We start from the raw sequence: 19989 nt of genomic DNA on the forward strand, positions 1-19989 counted from the left end.
TGAAGTCCCCCAGTAGAACAACAGAGCACTGTCCAGTACTCCTCCCAAAGACTCCAAGAAGGCCGGGTACTCTGCACTGCTGTTCGGCCCATAGGCCGCCACAACAGTGAGAGACCTGTCCCCCACCCGGAGGCGAAGGGACACGACCCTCTCGTGTTCCTACCCTCACCTATGGTCATGAGCTTTGGGTAGTGACCGAAAGAACAAGATCGCGGATACAAGCGGTCGAAATGAGTTTCCTCCGCGTGTGGCTGGGCGCTCCCTTAGAGATAAGGTGAGGAGCTCGGCCACACGGGGGGAGCTCGGAGTAGAGCCGCTGCTCCTCCACGTCGAGAGGAGCCAGCTGAGGTGGCTCGGGCATCTGTTCCGGATGCCTCCTGGGCGCCTCCCTCGGGAGGTGTTTCAGGCATGTCCCACCGGGAAGAGGCCCCGGGGAAGACCCAGGACACGCTGGAGAGACAATGTCTCTCGGCTGGCCTGGGAACGCCTCGGGATCCCCCCGGAGGAGTGAGAGGAAGTGTCTGGGGAGAAGGAAGTCTGGTAGTCCCTGCTCAGACTGCTGCCCCCGCGACCCGGCCCCGGATAAAGCGGCAGAAGATGGATGGATAAAGACGACGACTGACAATCCAGTTTTAACTGTTTGACATTAAAGTAATGAAAAGACAGCTAACGAGCTAACAAGCTAACAACTAGCATGTCTAAACCAGGTCTAAACCAGGTCTAAACCATGTCTAAACCAGGCCTAAACCAGGACTAAACCAGGACTAAACTAGTCTTAGAGCAGTCCTAATCCGGGCCCTGGCCCCTCCTCCTCCTCGCTGTGGGAGGGGTTATAGCGCCTCCTTGTGGCCTCCAGCAGTGAGTGGTCGGGCAGTGGCACCGTCTCGTACAGAAGTGTGTTCAGAGTGTCCTCGTATATACGAGCTTCAGGGAACTCCACCTGAAGAAACATACAACATGTGACTGAGGGACCGGAGCCGGGACCGGAGCCGGGACCGGAGCCGGAACCGGAGCCGGGACCGGAGCCGGGACCCGAGACCAAAGACTGGACTAGACCCAGGACTAGAGGAGGATTAGAGGAGGACTAGAGGAGCACTAGAGGAGGACTAGAGGAGGACTAGAGGAGGACTAGAGGAGAACAAGAGGAGAACAAGAGGAGGACAAGAGGAGGACAAGAGGAGCACTAGAGGAGGGGAAGAGGAGGTCCAGAGGAGGACTAGAGGAGGTCCAGAGGAGGACTAGAGGAGCACTAGAGGAGCACTAGAGGAGGACTAGAGGAGCACTAGAGGACTAGAGGGGGACTAGAGGGGGACTAGAGGAGCACTAGAGGAGGACTAGAGGAGGACTAGAGGAGGACTAGAGGAGGACTAGAGGAGGACTAGAGGGGGACTAGAGGAGCACTAGAGGAGGAATAGAGGAGGAATAGAGGGGGACTAGAGGACTAGAGGGGGACTAGAGGGGGACTAGAGGAGCACTAGAGGAGGACTAGAGGAGGACTAGAGGAGGACTAGAGGGGGACTAGAGGAGCACTAGAGGAGGAATAGAGGAGGAATAGAGGAGGACTAGAGGACTAGAGGGGGACTAGAGGAGCACTAGAGGAGCACTAGAGGAGGACTAGAGGAGGACTAGAGGGGGACTAGAGGAGCACTAGAGGAGCACTAGAGGAGGACTAGAGGAGCACTAGAGGAGCACTAGAGGAGCACTAGAGGACTAGAGGGGGACTAGAGGAGCACTAGAGGAGCACTAGAGGAGCACTAGAGGAGGACTAGAGGAGCACTAGAGGAGGACTAGAGGAGGACTAGAGGGGGACTAGAGGAGCACTAGAGGAGGAATAGAGGAGGAATAGAGGGGGACTAGAGGGGGACTAAAGGAGTACTAGAGGAGGACTAGAGGAGCACTAGAGGAGCACTAGAGGAGGTCCAGAGGAGGTCCAGAGGAGGTCCAGAGGAGGTCCAGAGGAGGACCAGAGGAGGTCCAGAGGAGCACTAGAGGAGGTCCAGAGGAGGACCAGAGGAGGTCCAGAGGAGGTCCAGAGGAGGACTTGCCTTGGTGTGCTTCTTCTCGGTGGAGTAGACGATGGAGGTGCAGCAAACCTCAGACAGTTTTCGTCCTTGTCCATAAAACGACCAGCAGCAGATTTCGTCTCCGATCACGTTTTTAATGAACAAAACTCTGGAGCTGAAACTCAGCGACAAACGCTCGAACAGCTCGATGTTCTTCAGCAGGTTATCGTCCGAGTTACTGAGGAGAGAGAGAGGGTCTGAGCAACAGGGTCTGAAGCGACAGGGTCTGAAGCGACAGGGTCTGAAGCGACAGGGTCTGAAGCGACAGGGTCTGAAGCGACAGGGTCTGAGCGACAGGGTCTGAAGCGACAGGGTCTGAGCGACAGGGTCTGAGCGACAGGGTCTGAAGCGACAGGGTCTGAAGCGACAGGGTCTGAAGCGACAGGGTCTGAAGCGACATGGTCTGAAGCGACGGGGTCTGAAGCGACGGGGTCTGAAGCGACGGGGTCTGAAGCGACGGGGTCTGAAGCGACAGGGTCTGAAGCGACAGGGTCTGAGCGACAGGGTCTGAGCGACAGGGTCTGAGCGACAGGGTCTGAAGCGACAGGGTCTGAAGCGACAGGGTCTGAGCGACAGGGTCTGAAGCGACGGGGTCTGAGCGACGGGGTCTGAAGCGACGGGGTCTGAAGCGACGGGGTCTGAGCGACGGGGTCTGAAGCAACAGGGTCTGAGCGACGGGGTCTGAGCGACGGGGTCTGAAGCGACGGGGTCTGAAGCGACGGGGTCTGAAGCGACGGGGTCTGAAGCGACGGGGTCTGAAGCGACAGGGTCTGAAGCGACAGGGTCTGAAGCGACATGGTCTGAAGCGACAGGGTCTGAAGCGACAGGGTCTGAAGCGACAGGGTCTGAAGCGACGGGGTCTGAAGCGACGGGGTCTGAAGCGACGGGGTCTGAAGCGACGGGGTCTGAAGCAACAGGGTCTGAGCGACAGGGTCTGAGCGACAGGGTCTGAAGCGACAGGGTCTGAAGCGACAGGGTCTGAGCGACAGGGTCTGAGCGACAGGGTCTGAAGCGACAGGGTCTGAAGCGACAGGGTCTGAGCGACAGGGTCTGAAGCGACAGGGTCTGAAGCGACAGGGTCTGAAGCGACAGGGTCTGAAGCGACAGGGTCTGAGCGACAGGGTCTGAAGCGACAGGGACTGAAGCGACGGGGTCTGAAGCGACGGGGTCTGAAGCGACAGGGTCTGAGCGACAGGGTCTGAGCGACGGGGTCTGAAGCGACGGGGTCTGAAGCGACGGGGTCTGAAGCGACAGGGTCTGAAGCGACGGGGTCTGAAGCGACGGGGTCTGAAGCGACAGGGTCTGAAGCGACAGGGTCTGAGCGACAGGGTCTGAAGCGACAGGGTCTGAAGCGACGGGGTCTGAAGCGACGGGGTCTGAAGCGACAGGGTCTGAAGCGACAGGGTCTGAGCGACAGGGTCTGAAGCGACAGGGACTGAAGCGACGGGGTCTGAAGCGACGGGGTCTGAAGCGACAGGGTCTGAGCGACAGGGTCTGAGCGACAGGGTCTGAAGCGACAGGGTCTGAAGCGACAGGGTCTGAAGCGACAGGGTCTGAGCGACAGGGTCTGAAGCGACGGGGTCTGAAGCGACGGGGTCTGAAGCGACGGGGTCTGAAGCGACGGGGTCTGAAGCGACGGGGTCTGAAGCGACAGGGTCTGAAGCGACAGGGTCTGAAGCGACGGGGTCTGAAGCGACGGGGTCTGAAGCGACAGGGTCTGAGCGACAGGGTCTGAGCGACAGGGTCTGAAGCGACGGGGTCTGAAGCGACGGGGTCTGAAGCGACAGGGTCTGAAGCGACGGGGTCTGAAGCGACGGGGTCTGAAGCGACAGGGTCTGAAGCGACAGGGTCTGAGCGACAGGGTCTGAAGCGACAGGGTCTGAAGCGACGGGGTCTGAAGCGACGGGGTCTGAAGCGACGGGGTCTGAAGCGACGGGGTCTGAAGCGACAGGGTCTGAGCGACGGGGTCTGAAGCGACGGGGTCTGAAGCGACGGGGTCTGAAGCGACAGGGTCTGAAGCGACGGGGTCTGAAGCGACGGGGTCTGAAGCGACAGGGTCTGAAGCGACAGGGTCTGAGCGACAGGGTCTGAAGCGACAGGGTCTGAAGCGACGGGGTCTGAAGCGACGGGGTCTGAAGCGACGGGGTCTGAAGCGACGGGGTCTGAAGCGACGGGGTCTGAAGCGGGTTTGGTCTCACCTTGTATAAGAGTATTTGTTGTTGCTCCGGTTGTACACCAGCTTCACCACCGGCTGAAAAACACGTCAGAATGATAAGCCCCTCCTCTTTAGCCACGTCACGCTAAAATTAATCATTATGCGTAGCCGTTAGCGTGAGAGGGCGTTAGCGTCGTTAGCGTGCGAGGGCGTTAGCGTGCGAGGGCGTTAGCGTGCGAGGGCGTTAGCGTGCGGGGCCGTTAGCGTGCGGGGCCGTTAGCGTGCGAGGCCGTTAGCGTGCGAGGCCGTTACCTTGGAGGACGACTTGATGACAGAGTCTTCCTCTTTCCTGGACGTGACCAGAGGAATGACGCACAGAGGCTCCTGGCTCCCCTTCTGGCACAAACAAAAACTACATTATTCATGATCACAGTCATACACCGCTCATTGGCTCGTGTCGCTAAGTTAGCCTTTAGCATCGAGCTACATGAGCGAGCTACAACAGCGAGCTACATGAGCGCAGATTGAGCCCAAGCTAAAGATGAAAACCCCATCGGCCCCCTGCAGTTCCACAGACTGGCCACTAGTCCAACTGGCGACAGGTTTAAGTTTATTTTTTACAATATATTTTCTTTTACTTTTAACCTTGTACTAGAGGTAATTGTACATCAAAACAAGCCCCAAAGTACTAGCCTACGACTCCGCCCCCTCCAGGAAGTGTTCAGTCTCTGCACAGTACTAGTAGTAGTACTAGTAGTACTAGTAGTAGTAGTCACCTGCAGAGTACTTTGGCAGAGCAGTACTAGCCCCTGCAGCCCGTAGTACTTGGCCTCGATCAGGATCTCTTGGACGCTCAGTCGGGTTTTGGGCAGAACCACAGACCCGTCCCGGAGGAAGTTCAGGACCGACCCAAAGTGTTTCCCACTGCGGTCGATCAGAACCCAACCTGAGACGGACAGAACCGGATCAGGATCAGAACCAGAACCAGGACTAAACCCACCTGAGACGGACCAATTGTGACTGAACGTACCCGAACGTGACTGAACGTACTCGAACATGAGAGAACGTGACCGAACGTGACCGAACGTGACCGAACGTGACCGAACGTACCTTCTCTGTCGATGAGCACCTCGGTCTGGCCGCCAAACATGTCCCTGAGCCGAGACTCGTGTCGGGTCAGAACACGGAGCGGGCAGAGGAAGAGCGCCCCGCCCACATTCAGACGCACGTACTGGCCCCCGACGACGCCCCCCGCAGGTCGTCTGTGTGCACAGTCCACAGTGCCCCCTGCAGGTCGTCTGTGTGCACAGTCCACAGTGCCCCCTGCAGGCCGTCTGTGTGCACAGTCCACAGTGCCCCCTGCAGGTCGTCTGTGTGCACAGTCCACAGTGCCCCCTGCAGGTCGTCTGTGTGCACAGTCCACAGCGCCCCCTGCAGAGCCTGGAGGTGTGGGGATGGTGTTCTCCGCAGCGCTGCCTTGTGGTGAGGGGCGTGTACTGCAGCAGGATCTGAATTCCTAAATGAAGTGGAACATCACATGAGGTTGTAGATGGACTCGCTGCTGCTGCGTTTGACCTAAAGCTGCACTACGGAACTTTACTGCTCAAAACAGACTGAATGAAGGCCTGTTCCTGGTGTTACAGTCCATGGGACAGAACATTAAACAGCAGAGGATGAATTTAGTTTCCTTCGTGAAATATTAAGTGTAATAAATGGACACAGAGTGCTTCTCTCTGGCGCCCTCCTCTGGCCTTACAAAGACACTGCACTCTGTTCTCCTCTGTAAAGCTCTGATCCCACAGTCTGTTCTGCTCCTTTAACACACTGTTCAGATCCAGTGACATGACCAGAGGCTTCAGTGGATTATTAATCACAATGTTCTATGTTTTATACGCACTTCATAAATGTGGCAATAATGTCAGATATTCTACATAATCACCTCAGAACGCCACGTCTGACAATCATAAACCCTTTTAGAACTGAATCTACAGATGAAAACTGAAGAGCTGTGTTTTCGTTTGCACTATTTCTAATTGTGGTGGTGTCGCCATGGCACCTGGAGCTCTGCCGGCCGCCGCTGACCGCTCTGGTCCCAGGAACAGCAGGTCTCTGTGGGGCAGCTGTGGCCGGACATGTCCCTTTGGAGGAAGATGACCACCCGGCACACAGTGGAACGCAGCCGCCCCGCCGTGATGGAGCCGGCGCCGGGGGCGACCGGCACCGGGGCAGCCGCCAGGGGGCAACCGCCAGGGGGCGCTAGAGAGGCAGGCGCTCCGGCTGGACTCAACACCAACTGAAGAGAAGAAACGACAGCGGAAACAAGATTTAGGGCCGCGCCTTCAGAGGAGCACGAGCCACGCCCTTAAAAAGGACATATATTATGCATTTTTAGGCCCGAGCGCCACAAGCTGGCGAGAGGCCTATTAGTTCTGTAAGGCCGAAGCACGGCTGAGAAAGTGCGCACGCAATCGAGCGCGAAGCGCTCGCCCACTTCCAAACACTCACCAACGCACTCCTTCACTCATAAAAAAGCGATTGTTTGCGCTAAGTAGCTCACGAATACGTTCCCCATCTCTTGCATGTTCCGTGCATATAAACATGTAATGCAAAAATTGAACATTATTACTGTTTAGAGGGCCAAAAACACAAAGTGGGCGGAGCCCACTCAAAATTAACAAAAGTACCCGTCAGTGACCAGGGACCCACACCATGAGGTAGGAAAGCGCGAGCACTTTCTGAAAATGTATAGTTTATGATATTTGAAAAATGGGAAACATTGTTTTCGCATCGGAATATTATTCTTTCTTCTTCTTCTTCTTCTTCTTCTTCTTCTTCTTCTTCTTCTTCTTCTTCTTCTTCTTCTTCTTCTTCTTCTTCTTCTTCTTCTTCTTCTTCTTCTTCTTCTTCTTCTTCTTCTTCTTCTTCTTCTTCTTCTTCTTCTTCTTCTTCTTCTTCTTCTTCTTCTTCTCGGGACCAACCCCCCTATTTTTCACCCAGTGAACATTGATGAAAAGTCACAAAAATTTGCACACCTCTAAAATTCGTGCCTCTCTACATTCTGGCTATTTCCCTTTTCTAAAATTTAAAAAATTGGCACCTGAGCGCCCCCAAATGTAGCAAAAATGCATTGAGAGATAGGAAATGACCCCCAAAAAAATGTGATTGTAGAATCATGAAATTTGGCGCAGAGGTAGATGGTGACAAGAGAAGTAAAAAATATTATTACGGCAACGCCGTCCGCCCAACCAAATGTCGGCCATATTGGTTTCAAAAATGGCTTAGCATGACTCAGGAGTTTTTCCAAACGTCGTACACGAACTCCTCCTCGGGCGTTTGCCCTATTAACCTGAAATTTGGTGAGACTCATCTTCAGGACCATCAAAAGTTATCCACATTTTCATTCAAAGAGTCACGGTGTCTGTGCGGCAAAGCCGCACATTTTGCCAAGAATTCAAAATAAATTGCTTTTTGATTGTAAAACAAAGGGGAGAAGATGTGACAGCGTCACAGATTCAGCAGTAGGTGGCACGTTAGCGCCCCGTCTTCTTGCGGCGTGGCTGTGGTGTGGCGAGGGCCGATCATTGCCGCTTGCGGCTATATTTTCTATTGTTATCAGCTGTTAAAGCAAAACTAAGACACTTTCACCTTGTTGAACATCTTAACTCCCTGTAATGTATTCTCAGGGCGTTTAAAGTGTCAGCCGTCGCCCCCTGGCGTCTCATTTGCCAATATCGACACAAAAACAACCCCTCTGAGAAACCCTGGCTCTTGTTTGTACTTTGACTGTGAAATGTTTAGTCTGCACTTTTTGTGTCTTTTTTCTGACCAGGTATTTTCACTGCTTTAGAAGAGGCTCCGCTTCCTTTTGCGTCAGTGGCACAAACTAAAGTCGAAATGTCCCAGGTTCAGCCGTGGATGATATGCGTTTTTTAAACCTTCAAGTCTTAAAAAAGCTGCTGTAAAGTGACACTGGCGCCATCTAGTGGTGGTCAGAGCGCACAACATCACCCAGGACTAAACCGGGACTAAACCAGGTCTAAAACAGGACTAAACCAGGTCTAAACCAGGTCTAAAACAGGACTAAACCAGGTCTAAACCAGGTCTAAACGGGGACTAAACCAGGACTAAACAGGGTCTAAACCAGGACTAAACCAGGACTAAACCCACCAGGTCTAAACCGGGACTAAACGAGGACTAAACCGGGACTAAACGAGGACTAAACGAGGACTAAACGAGGACTAAACGAGAACTAAACCGGGACTAAACCGGGTCTAAACCAGGTCTAAACCGGAACTAAACCGAGTATTTTCTGTGTAAAAAGTTCCTCGCGTTGAGCACAAACTTTTGCTTAAATTAAAGACATTTCACGGTCAGAAACGGTCCTTTTCCTAAACCGACATTTCCGTTTGACATATTCTGAGTTGTCATTTCTTCCATTGCCACAGTTATAAAAACAAAAGTGTTTTTCTTGTGTTGATTCTCTTTATAAAGTTGTGAAAGAGACGAACAAACGCACCTTTCTGTTTCCGGGTCCATTTTACGTCTTTTCCACGATTCCAGCGTCAGGATCAAGTGAATCTGAGTTAAAACATTTACAATTTAACCAGTTTAACAACAGTTTAAAACCTGAACACTTTTCCTAAAGAGCGTGATGTTTCTGTGTTTCAGAGGAAGTGGTTTTCAGAGCTTCAGTGACGCGCGGCGCCCTCTAGCGGCCTGGAAACACATCGCACTAGATCATACACTTCTAACTCACGGAAGTCAGAATTCCACTAGTTCTTTTGTTATTCTTCTTTATTACAAAACGTTTATAACAGACAATAAACAGTGTACACTTGTTAATATCATGGATGTATTATATTATCGGTTAATATATGGAAGCGCCGCCATATTGGATTCTGTAACGTCCGAATTCTGACTTCCGGGAGTTAGGCGTGTATGATCTAGTGCCGAGCAAACGAAAACGCATCTTAAGGACATGTTGTGGCTCCAAGTGATCGTTTTTACCCTCGTGGATTTCAGTAAGTGGCCCAGAGTCTTCACTTAAACTTAACACTATGTATTTTACTAGTAACTGTATGGACCATTCTGGATTTAGGTTTTTGAGGAGCCCGAGCTCTTTAGTCTCCTTTAAAGTGCATTATCTGCCACTCGCTTGTCCTGGAACATTACGTTTTATCATATTATTTAATAGTAAACGTAACTATCTTGCATTTATTCAATCACAGGTGACAGTATTGCTCGTGTTGCCGTCTTCATGGAGATAGATGTGTTTAATCCCATACTGTGGAACATTTCAGACAATAACGTGGCCCTCCGCTTTGTAGAGGCCCTTTTATATCGGCCTGTTCAAAATGACCCCTTTAGAACGGTGTATTAAAGGTCCCATAACATGCAAAATCGACTTTTCAGAGCTTTTAACCTTCTTACTTTGCTATTTGTGCTTCATAAATGTCCAGAGTGTTTTTTGATTGATTCCCGCAGTGTTTAGCTATATTACAGACTATCTCCTTTCCTCCAATCTCCAAACTGACGGGCGGTGGGGCAAGACCGCGTCATAAGGGCGAGCACGCGTCACCATCCCCCCTCTCCACCCCTCCCGCCTTCCGGCTCCCGGCTCCCGCCCCCTTCCCCCCGGCTCCTCTACAAGCCCATTCCGGAGTTTTTCTGCTTCGATTTACGACGAAACATGGTTCAAAGAGTCCCAAAACTTCATTAATGATATCGCACTCTTTACTATTATCACAATGGTGAAGGTTTATGTGACAGTTGATGCAGCAACCGGGAAAACAAACGGAGAGAAGTTCTATCCGATACCAAAAAAACAGGAAATAAGAGCGCGATGGACATAAGACTTATATATAGATCTATAGATATATCTGTTCTGCGCACGCTGTAGAATCAACACCAGATTTATTCAGTCTCAAAGTAGACTCTTTCTTACTCACTCCGCACTGCTTCGCGGAGCTTACAGCAGACAGCTCTGAGACTACGTCACGGGTGGGCGGGGCACACACGTGTCTCTCTGAGACTACGTCACGGGTTGGGCGGGGGAGCCAGATCGCTCTTCACAAGGGTGGGGGCAAATATCAAACCAAGCCGTCTGCATTTCCGGGTTGGTGAGGGGGTCCAAGGTCTGGGTGATATTTCTTAACTATTATGTTAAGGGTGTTGCACAACCCTTATTATTATCAATTATACACTTAGGATAGACTACGAAACGTGAAAAAAAGTATGTTATGGCACCTTTAATATACAACACACCGGTAGTATTCATAATAATATCATAATAATATCATAATAGCTCTGAAATCACTGGTACTCGAGCCGCAGCGCTGAAACCAATAACACCTTTCATCAGGAGGCCCCGCCCTGATATCTGAGTTCCCGGTCCTGATTCGCTGATTGAGAATGACCGAGTGTGGAAATGTTTCATGTTTTGAGTCCAGATGAGTAAAAGTGAATGTCACATGAGAGTGAACACGTGTGCTACGGCAGCACTTATGAACTCACCCTGTCGCCATCGAATGCTTCCATATATTACACGCCAAGAGGAAGTCATGAGCGGATACTTGTTCTTCAAGGAAGTGAGGTGGGCACTACAATTGTAGTTTTATTTGATTAATTCTGTAAATAACAACTTTTTAAAAACTGTATTTAGTCAAAACATGAACGATTCAAGGCTTCATATGGAATGAGAGATCTGACAGAGCAAGACGACGGAACCATCGTGTTCTCTGATCAAGGAAGTGTTCAACTGACAGTTACAGGTGAGCAAAGGAATGTATTATTGGTCATTAACATGTCATACATTATTTGTATTATTAAATAATACATTTAATTAATATAATAATATATACATTAATCTACATCTATGTGTTCACTATTAATACTAACTCAACCAGTCTAAATGCAAAACAAATATTCATGGATCATTGCTCCCGCCACCTTGAGGATGATAGCCGCATGTTCACTGTGGGCTATGCCAATTCTCTCTCTTCTGCCACGCCCCCAAAGACCCGGTTTGTCCAGAAGTGTGTGACTGTGGTCAGGAGGGGCCAGAGGACTTAGAGGTCACTCCAGACTGAGGCTGAGCTGCTTGTTTCAGGTCGTTAGCAGCTGGCTAATGCTTGTTTAGATATTATTGCTATGCTAATAAAGGTTAGCTTACTTATAGACAGTTTTATTTAAACTTGAAATTTGTTTAAACTGTTTTAACAAGGCTAATTTCCAGCTGTCTTAGTGTTATATTTGAGACAGTCGCCCACCCGCACACAAAGCTTTGAGGGCGTGTCCACTGCAGGGGGCGTGTCCACTGCAGGGGGCGTGTGGACGAGGAAGAGCAGATGTAAATGTCCGCAAAGATTTGTTGTGACACGTTCTCGCTGCTCGTGTCATCGGTGACGTGCCTCAGTGGATAAAGATAAAAGTGCTTCACAACAGGAAAAATCACACATAAATCACAGACCACATACACAGCATTCCAGACACTCTTTCCCATATTTATTTGACATGGCAGCATGACAGGCGTCTTTGGGATGGACACATCTCTTTAGATTGATTCTTTCCCATATCAGCGTGCTATCTGCCTCTGCACACGTTTGTACCTTATGTGTGGCGCTTTGTATCTTTAACGAAGACGGAGCCCATAACTTCTGTCTTCTTGAAGGATCTTTTCATTTTCAATTGTTGCCACTGTTTTTTATGACTATGACTCTAACAGCGGCGACGGTCACGTGACTGAAACCCATGGATACTGTCGACACTCTTCAGTGTTGTCTGATTGTCTTTGTGGTGTTTGATGGTCCTCAGATTGCGAGGCGCCTGATACAAGATCTTATGGAGCCGTGTTTTACTGGAGGATTCCATATTCTGCCGAGTACATGGAGTTTACTCAAGTCGTACCCGGACATTCTCCACTCAAACCACTGGTCATTTGGAATCGCACTGACCCCTGCTCTAACCGAGGGAAAATGCAGCTCCATTATTTTTGAAATAAATGGAGTCAGGCAGAACGACAGCGGTTATTACAAAATTAGAGGCTCCAAGAATGAGCTGCTCCGATGGAGAAGACTTGAGGTCGAAGGTGAGAGCTCGTGTTAAGACTGAAAATAGAGCTTCGTGTTCTTTTTCATCTTTCTTTTTGGTCCTGCAGAGAACCACCATGACTTTGATGAAATGGAAGGGAATCACCTCGAGGTGGATTTTCCCGTCGAGATTCAAATAGGGCTCATTGAATTTGAATCTCAGGAATGGGGTAATGTGAGTGTTCTTAACAAGAGTTCCATGAGGTGGAGGATGGATGTGACAGAGTCATTCTTCACCTTGAGAGACCTGGAACATACGGACTCAGGCACATACAGACTCATAGATGAAGACGGATTTGTGGCCGTGCGTGTGGAGTTACACGTGACGCAAGGTCAGAAAGGACTTTTTCAAAGGTGAATTACTACATTAGAAAACTAACGATGTGCTCTGTGTCGTTCCAGCAGAAGAGCGCCCTCTGTGGCCACTTTGTCATTCTTCCTATAATTATTATTCTTGGCATCTTAATATGTGTCTGTGTGAAAAAGTGCTGCTGTAAGAAAAGTAAGAGTCCTGGTTCTACCGCGGTAGAGTGGATCGTCATGTAAGTATTTTTATTTGACCATTATTTTATTCAGACGAAATGCCAATAACGACCACGCCCCAAAAAGGGATGTAGTGATAGTGATGATGGAGCGGCAATGGAGCGACAATGAATGGACGATGGAGCGACGATGGAGCGATGATAGTTGGCTTGGTAGACTCAGGATGGGGGCTCTGTCTCTGGTAATCAGCCCCGCCCCCTCCATAGATGGAGATGTGTTAAGGTGGAGATGGTGGAGATGATGGAGATGGGGTGGGAGGGCGGGGTGGAGATGATGGAGATGGGGTGGGAGGGCGGGGTCGAGAGAGCAGAGACGACAGGAGATGCTGTGGACAGGCCTGTGTAAATAGGGCTTCAGGGTAATTAGAGGTGTGGTTCAAATCAAATCAAATCAATTTATTTTTGTAAGGCCCAAAATCACAACAACAGTTGCCTCTGAGGGCCACAGGGAGAAATGAATCAACAATGTCTGTGGTGGCGATGGAGTCAGACAATGTCCGTGGTGGCGAGGGACGATGTCCCAGGGTCCTCTGTCCTTAGACTCTCCTTCTCGGCCAGGAAAAACTACAAAAAAAACCTCTTTGGGAAAAAAGCGTAGAAACCTGGAGGAGTTCCAGTGAAGGAGAGATCCGACTCTCACAGACGGACAGACGGACACGAGGAGACTGGAGCTGGACCCACTCTTCAGGCAGAAGAGGGACCGTCTGAGTCGAGCTGGACCCACTCTTCAGGCAGAAGAGGGACCGACTGAGGCGAACTGGAGCCACTCTTCAGGCAGATGAGGGACCGTCCACACAGGGCAGGGACCACTTCACCAGGGGAGGGGCATCTGGGTCCACAGGTCGTCAGGAGTGAGAGAAAGAAAAGAAGGCGGTGAACAGTTTGCAAGTGGAATCAAAAAATAAATATTGTTTGATAGCATAAGTAGTCAGAAGAAGAGGATAGTGCTCAAGCTGTCATACTTCCCCCAGCACAGTTACTCCTAGGGCAACGTAGCTGAAGCTGTGGGTTTATGTTTCTGTTCCTAACTACTCTGACCATAAGCGATTTCGAAGAGGAACGTTTTAAGCCTGGACTTAAATGAAGAGACTGTGTCAGCATATTTAACATGGGTCGGGAGCTGATTCCATAACACAGGAGCTTGGTAGCTAAACGCTCTACCTCCTACAGTACTTTTAGAGACTCTTGGCACCACCAGAAGGCCAGCATTCTGAGAGCGAAGAGCTCTGTTTGGATGATATGGTTCTATAGCATCTTTGAGGTAGGATGGGGCCATGTCATTTATGGCTTTGTAGGTCAAGAGTAGAATTTTGAATTTGATTCTAGACTCGACGGGGAGCCAGTGAAGAGACTTCAGCACCGGCGTAATGTGCTCTCTTCTTTTTGTTCCTGTTAGTAATCTTGCTGCTGCATTTTGAACCAGTTGAAAGCTTTTTATGGAGCTTTTAGGACACGCTGCAAGCAGGGAGTTACAGTAGTCTAATCTAGTCGTTACAAATGCATGGATAAGTTTTTCGGCATCACTTTTAGGCAGAATTCTTCTGATTTTGGCGATGTCGCGCAAATGGAAATAGGCTGTTTTACAAGCTTGATTTATATGAGCTTTAAATGAGAGCTCCTGGTCAAATAAGACTCCAAGGTTTCTTACAGTAGAACTGGAGGCTACACTGACATTGTCCAGTGTGACTATCTGCTCAGATAGAGAGTCTCGTAGATGCTTAGGGCCAAGCACAATGACCTCGTTTTTTTCAGGGTTAAGAAGCAGGTAGTTTAGTGTCATCCAGGTTTTTATCTCCTTCACACAAGTACTAAGTCTGTCTACTTGATCGCTCTGATCAGGTTTCATGGATAAATACAGCTGAGTGTCGTCTGCATAGCAGTGGAAGTTAATGTCATGCTTTCTGATAATGTTGCCTAATGGCAGCATATAAAGAGTAAACAGAATTGGACCGAGTACCGAACCCTGTGGCACACCGTAAATTACTTTAGAGCTTGGTGAGGAGCTCTGGTTTACATTAACAAATTGGAACCTATCAGATAGATAGGATTTAAACCAGCTGAGGGCTGTTCCTCCAACACCTACATCACATTCTAACCTCTGCAGTAGAATGTTGTGGTCAATGGTGTCAAACGCTGCGCTGAGGTCCAACAGAACCAGGATTGAGACCAGTCCATCGTCAGCGGCTAATAACAAATCATTTGTGACTTTAACTAGTGCAGTTTCAGTGCTGTGGTGGGCTCTGAACCCTGACTGGAAAACTTCAAATAAGTTATTGTCCTGCAGGTGGCGACAAAGCTGTTTTACTACAACTTTTTCAAGGATTTTAGAGACGAAGGGAAGATTTGAAATAGGTCTGTAGTTTACCAATAGGTCGGGATCTAGATTAGGCTTTTTCAGAAGAGGTTTAATGACTGCATGTTTGAAGGACTGTGGAACATAGCCACTTTCGAGTGAAGTATTTATTATATTAAGAATAGGGTCTATAATTAGGGGAAGAATGTCTTTGAGGAGTCTGCTTGGAATGGGGTCTAGGACACAAGTTGAGCTTTTAGAGGACATAATGGCTGAAGTTATCTCTGCTTGATCAACAGCTGTGAACCTTTCTAAGTTTACAGGTGGATTTATATGGGACGTTAGATTTACAGCTTGGGCTAGTTCAGGGCTAATAGCGGGGGTAATTTCATCTAATTTATCTCTGATTGTTTTTATTTTATTGTTAAAAAATAGGAGGAAATCATCAGAGCTAAGTGTAGCTGGGATTGAGGGCTCTACTGCACTGTGACAGTTTGTTAGCCTAGCTACAGTGCTGAAAAGGAATTTAGTGTTACTTTTGTTGACTTCTATTAGATTTGAATAATATCTGGTTTGGGCCTTACGCAGAGCCTGCTTATAGGACAGCAGGCAACTTTTCCATGCTTTTAGGGATTCTTCGGTGTGAGAGCGACGAAATAATCCCTCTAACTTTCTAACTCTTTGTTTATGTGAACGCAGTTCTTGGTTGTACCATGGGGAGGCGCGCTTTGGCCTAATGACCTTCTGTTTTAACGGCGCGACAACGTCAAGAGCAGACTTCAGAGAATTCATGGTCAAGTCGACACATTGATCACTTAAACTGGGACTAAAGCTGTTCTCAGCAGGATCACATGACGTGATCACATGACATGATCACATGACATGTCACTGAATATTGGCTCTATTATTTCTTTGAATTTTGAGATAGATTTTTCAGATATTGTCCTTTTCATTATAACTTTATTTTGTGGGACTGGATGATCTTTAAGAATAAACTGAAAGGTAATTAGGAAATGATCTGACAATATAGGGTTTTGAGGGAGGACAATGAGGTCACTAATCTCTGTTCCATACGTTAGGACAAGATCCAGAGTGTTCTTGTGAGTGTGAGTCGGTTTATTATTATTATGGTTAAAGAGTGGGGCGTGGTTACCGGAGGAGTTAAGAGGTTGAGGCGTGGTCCTGCTGCTGAACCCAAGTTGATGATGAACATCTCCACCACACTTTACCTTGTGGTCTGCTTTTCTCTGAAGGCTTCCGAACAACCCGACACGACAAGACGCGCTTCTGTCCCGAGAGTCGAGACGCAGTACTGCAGACGCCACGGTCACTTCTACGTTCATATCAACACCCGGCGGTGCCATAAACACTCCGCCATCTACCCAGGTACAGGTACTCAGAAAACTGCTTCAAATCATTTACATAACATCAATTTAATGTCACGTTTTTAAATAATGCTCAACAACTTCCTTTTACCACTTGGATGCAGGCCACGGTCACAGGCGGGGCGGGGCTCACGTCTTCGCTCGCCAACAACTCCCGACTGTGAACCGACGTTTGAACTGAGAACCATGGAAGCGGCAATGGAGCGACCATGGAAGCGACCATGGAAGCGACCATGGAGCGACCATGGAAGCGACCATGGAAGCGACCATGGAGCGACCATGGAAGCGACGATGGAGCGACCATGGAAGCGACCATGGAAGCGACCATGGAGCGACCATGGAAGCGGCAATGGAGCGACCATGGAAGCGACCATGGAAGCGACCATGGAGCGACCATGGAAGCGACCATGGAGCGACCATGGAAGCGACCATGGAGCGACCATGGAAGCGACGATGGAGCGACCATGGAAGCGACCATGGAAGCGACCATGGAAGCGACCATGGAAGCGGCAATGGAGCGACCATGGAAGCGACGATGGAGCGACCATGGAAGCGACCATGGAAGCGACCATGGAGCGACGATGGAGCGACCATGGAAGCGACGATGGAAGCGACGATGGAGCGACCATGGAAGCGACCATGGAGCGACCATGGAGCGACCATGGAGCGACCATGGAAGCGACCATGGAAGCGACCATGGAAGCGACCATGGAAGCGACCATGGAGCGACCATGGAAGCGACCATGGAGCGACCATGGAAGCGACCATGGAAGCGACCATGGAGCGACCATGGAAGCGACCATGAAGCGACCATGGAGCGACCATGGAAGCGACCATGGAAGCGACCATGGAAGCGACCATGGAGCGACCATGGAAGCGACAATGGAGCGACCATGGAAGCGACCATGGAAGCGACCATGGAGCGACCATGGAGCGACCATGGAAGCAACCATGGAGCGACCATGGAAGCAGCCATGGAGCGACCATGGAAGCAGCCATGGAACGACCATGGAAGCGACGATGGAGCGACCATGGAGCGACCATGGAAGCGACCATGGAGCGACCATGGAAGCAACCATGGAGCGGCGATGGAGCGACCATGGAGCGGCAATGGAGCGACCATGGAGCGACTCCATGGAGCGACCATGGAAGCGACGATGGAGCGGCGATGGAGCGACCATGGAGCGGCGATGGAGCGACCATGGAAGCGACGATGGAGCGACCATGGAGCGACCATGGAGCGACCATGGAAGCGACCATGGAAGCGACCATGGAAGCGACCATGGAAGCGACCATGGAGCGACCATGGAAGCGACCATGGAGCGACCATGGAAGCGACCATGGAAGCGACCATGGAAGCGACCATGGAGCGACCATGGAAGCGACCATGAAGCGACCATGGAGCGACCATGGAAGCGACCATGGAAGCGACCATGGAAGCGACCATGGAGCGACCATGGAAGCGACAATGGAGCGACCATGGAAGCGACCATGGAAGCGACCATGGAGCGACCATGGAGCGACCATGGAAGCAACCATGGAGCGACCATGGAAGCAGCCATGGAGCGACCATGGAAGCAGCCATGGAACGACCATGGAAGCGACGATGGAGCGACCATGGAGCGACCATGGAAGCGATCATGGAGCGACCATGGAAGCGACCATGGAGCGGCGATGGAGCGACCATGGAGCGGCAATGGTGCGACCATGGAGCGACTCCATGGAGCGACCATGGAAGCGACGATGGAGCGGCGATGGAGCGACCATGGAGCGGCGATGGAGCGACCATGGAGCGACCATGGAAGCGGCAATGGAGCGACGATGGAGCGACCATGGAGCGACCATGGAAGCGGCAATGGAGCGACGATGGAGCGACCATGGAAGCGACCATGGAGCGACCATGGAAGCGACCATGGAAGCGACCATGGAGCGACCATGGGGCGACCATGGAAGCGACCATGGAGCGACCATGGAGCGACCATGGAGCGACCATGGAGCGACCATGGAAGCGACCATGGAAGCGACCATGGAGCGGCGATGGAGCGACCATGAAGCGGCGATGGAGCGGCCATGGAAGCGACGATGGAGCGACCATGGAAGCGACGATGGAGCGGCGATGGAGCGACCATGGAGCGACCATGGAGCGACCATGGAAGCGACCATGGAAGCGACCATGGAGCGGCGATGCAGCGGAGATGGAGTGACCATGGAGCGACCATGGAAGCGACGATGGAGCGACCATGGAAGCGACCATGGAGCGGCGATGCAGCGGCGATGGAGTGACCATGGAGCGACCATGGAAGCGGCAATGGAGCGACCATGGAAGTGACGATGGAGCGACCATGGAAGTGACGATGGAGCGGCGATGCAGCGGCGATGGAGCGACCATGGAAGCAACGATGGAGCGGCAATGCAGCGGCAATGGAACGACCATGGAAGCGACCATGGAGCGACCATGGAGCGGCGATGGAGCGGCGATGCAGCAACCATGGAAGCGACGATGGAGCGGCGATGGAACGACCATGCAAGCGACGATGGACCGGCGATGCAGCGGCGATGGAGCGACCATGGAAGCGGCGATGGAGCGGCGATGGAGCGACCATGGAAGCAACGATGGAGCGGCGATGCAGCGGCGATGGAGCGACCATGGAAGCGACGATGGAGCGACGATGGAGCGACCATGGAAGCGACGATGGAGCGACGATGGAGCGACCATGGAAGCGACCATGAAAGCGGCGTTGGAGCGACGATAGTTGGCTTGGTAGACTCAGGATGGGGGCTCTGAACTGAAAGGATCGGTCTTCCCCTCGGCCCCGCCCACTGCCCCCCCCCACTGAGCTCAGACACGCCCATTCAACGTACTTCAGATAAGCTCAACTTTTTGTGAACTCTACAGAGGTTTTTTTTCAACAGTTTCGTTGACATGAGACATTCTACAAATAAAAAGAGTGTTATTATATCATCTGTAATAAAATGTGTTCTTTTTAGTAGTAGTAATTGTACTGTCATTTCTTACTGCAGTTGGTTTTATGACTCGTATGGACAATATTGCCTTTGTAACTATGTGGCCTAATGCTAACCCTAATGCTAATGCTAATGCTGAACAATGGCTGCATTATTCTGGATCTTTTTGTCTGATCAGCTCTGACTCAGCGTGCGAGCTGATTGGTTGAACTCATCTTCCATCTGGAGGTCCACCAAGAAGGGTCTCGGGGGCCAGAGAGCTCATCTTTGGCCTCGTAATGCTACGCTAATGCTAACCCACGGAACAAAGACACCCCAGAGACACGCCCGCGGAAAGCTGACTTTTCTCTCTCTTCTATCGACGGACGTGAGCTCCTCCCACTCATGTCCACCCGACTTTACAACAGGTGGACTCCGGTCAAGCTGCGGAAACATCTCGAGGTCTGAGTGTCATGGCAACCGTCGTGAATATGTCAGAAGAAACAACACGGGAGCGAGTG

At 50.8% G+C, this 19989-nt stretch overlaps 1 protein-coding gene and 1 long non-coding RNA gene across 2 annotated transcripts; one reads left to right on the forward strand and one right to left on the reverse strand.

Moving 5' to 3' along the window:
• Positions 1 to 680: 680 nt before the first annotated feature.
• On the reverse strand, positions 681 to 8859 carry LOC140348204 (BTB/POZ domain-containing adapter for CUL3-mediated RhoA degradation protein 2-like). The gene is made up of 8 exons (XM_072434278.1): positions 8735 to 8859; positions 6275 to 6511; positions 5329 to 5734; positions 4995 to 5164; positions 4531 to 4614; positions 4262 to 4314; positions 2046 to 2241; positions 681 to 940 (listed from the first exon to the last, which is right to left on the reverse strand). The coding sequence occupies exons 2-8, from the start codon at positions 6350 to 6352 to the stop codon at positions 776 to 778; spliced, it is 1152 nt and encodes a 383-aa protein (XP_072290379.1). The 5' UTR covers positions 6353 to 6511; positions 8735 to 8859; the 3' UTR covers positions 681 to 775.
• A 300-nt stretch (positions 8860 to 9159) lies between these two features.
• LOC140348203 (uncharacterized) lies at positions 9160 to 17143 on the forward strand. The gene is made up of 8 exons (XR_011924406.1): positions 9160 to 9239; positions 10668 to 10810; positions 10880 to 10988; positions 12031 to 12304; positions 12374 to 12637; positions 12711 to 12847; positions 16394 to 16526; positions 16630 to 17143. It is a non-coding gene; the product is annotated as an uncharacterized lncRNA (long non-coding RNA).
• Positions 17144 to 19989: the final 2846 nt, after the last annotated feature.

Source organism: Eucyclogobius newberryi, unplaced genomic scaffold (assembly GCF_026437365.1).
Source record: "Eucyclogobius newberryi isolate DKJ021-1_F unplaced genomic scaffold, fEucNew1.0.hap1 SCAF_614, whole genome shotgun sequence".
In the NCBI taxonomy this organism is placed as follows: domain Eukaryota; kingdom Metazoa; phylum Chordata; class Actinopteri; order Gobiiformes; family Gobiidae; genus Eucyclogobius; species Eucyclogobius newberryi.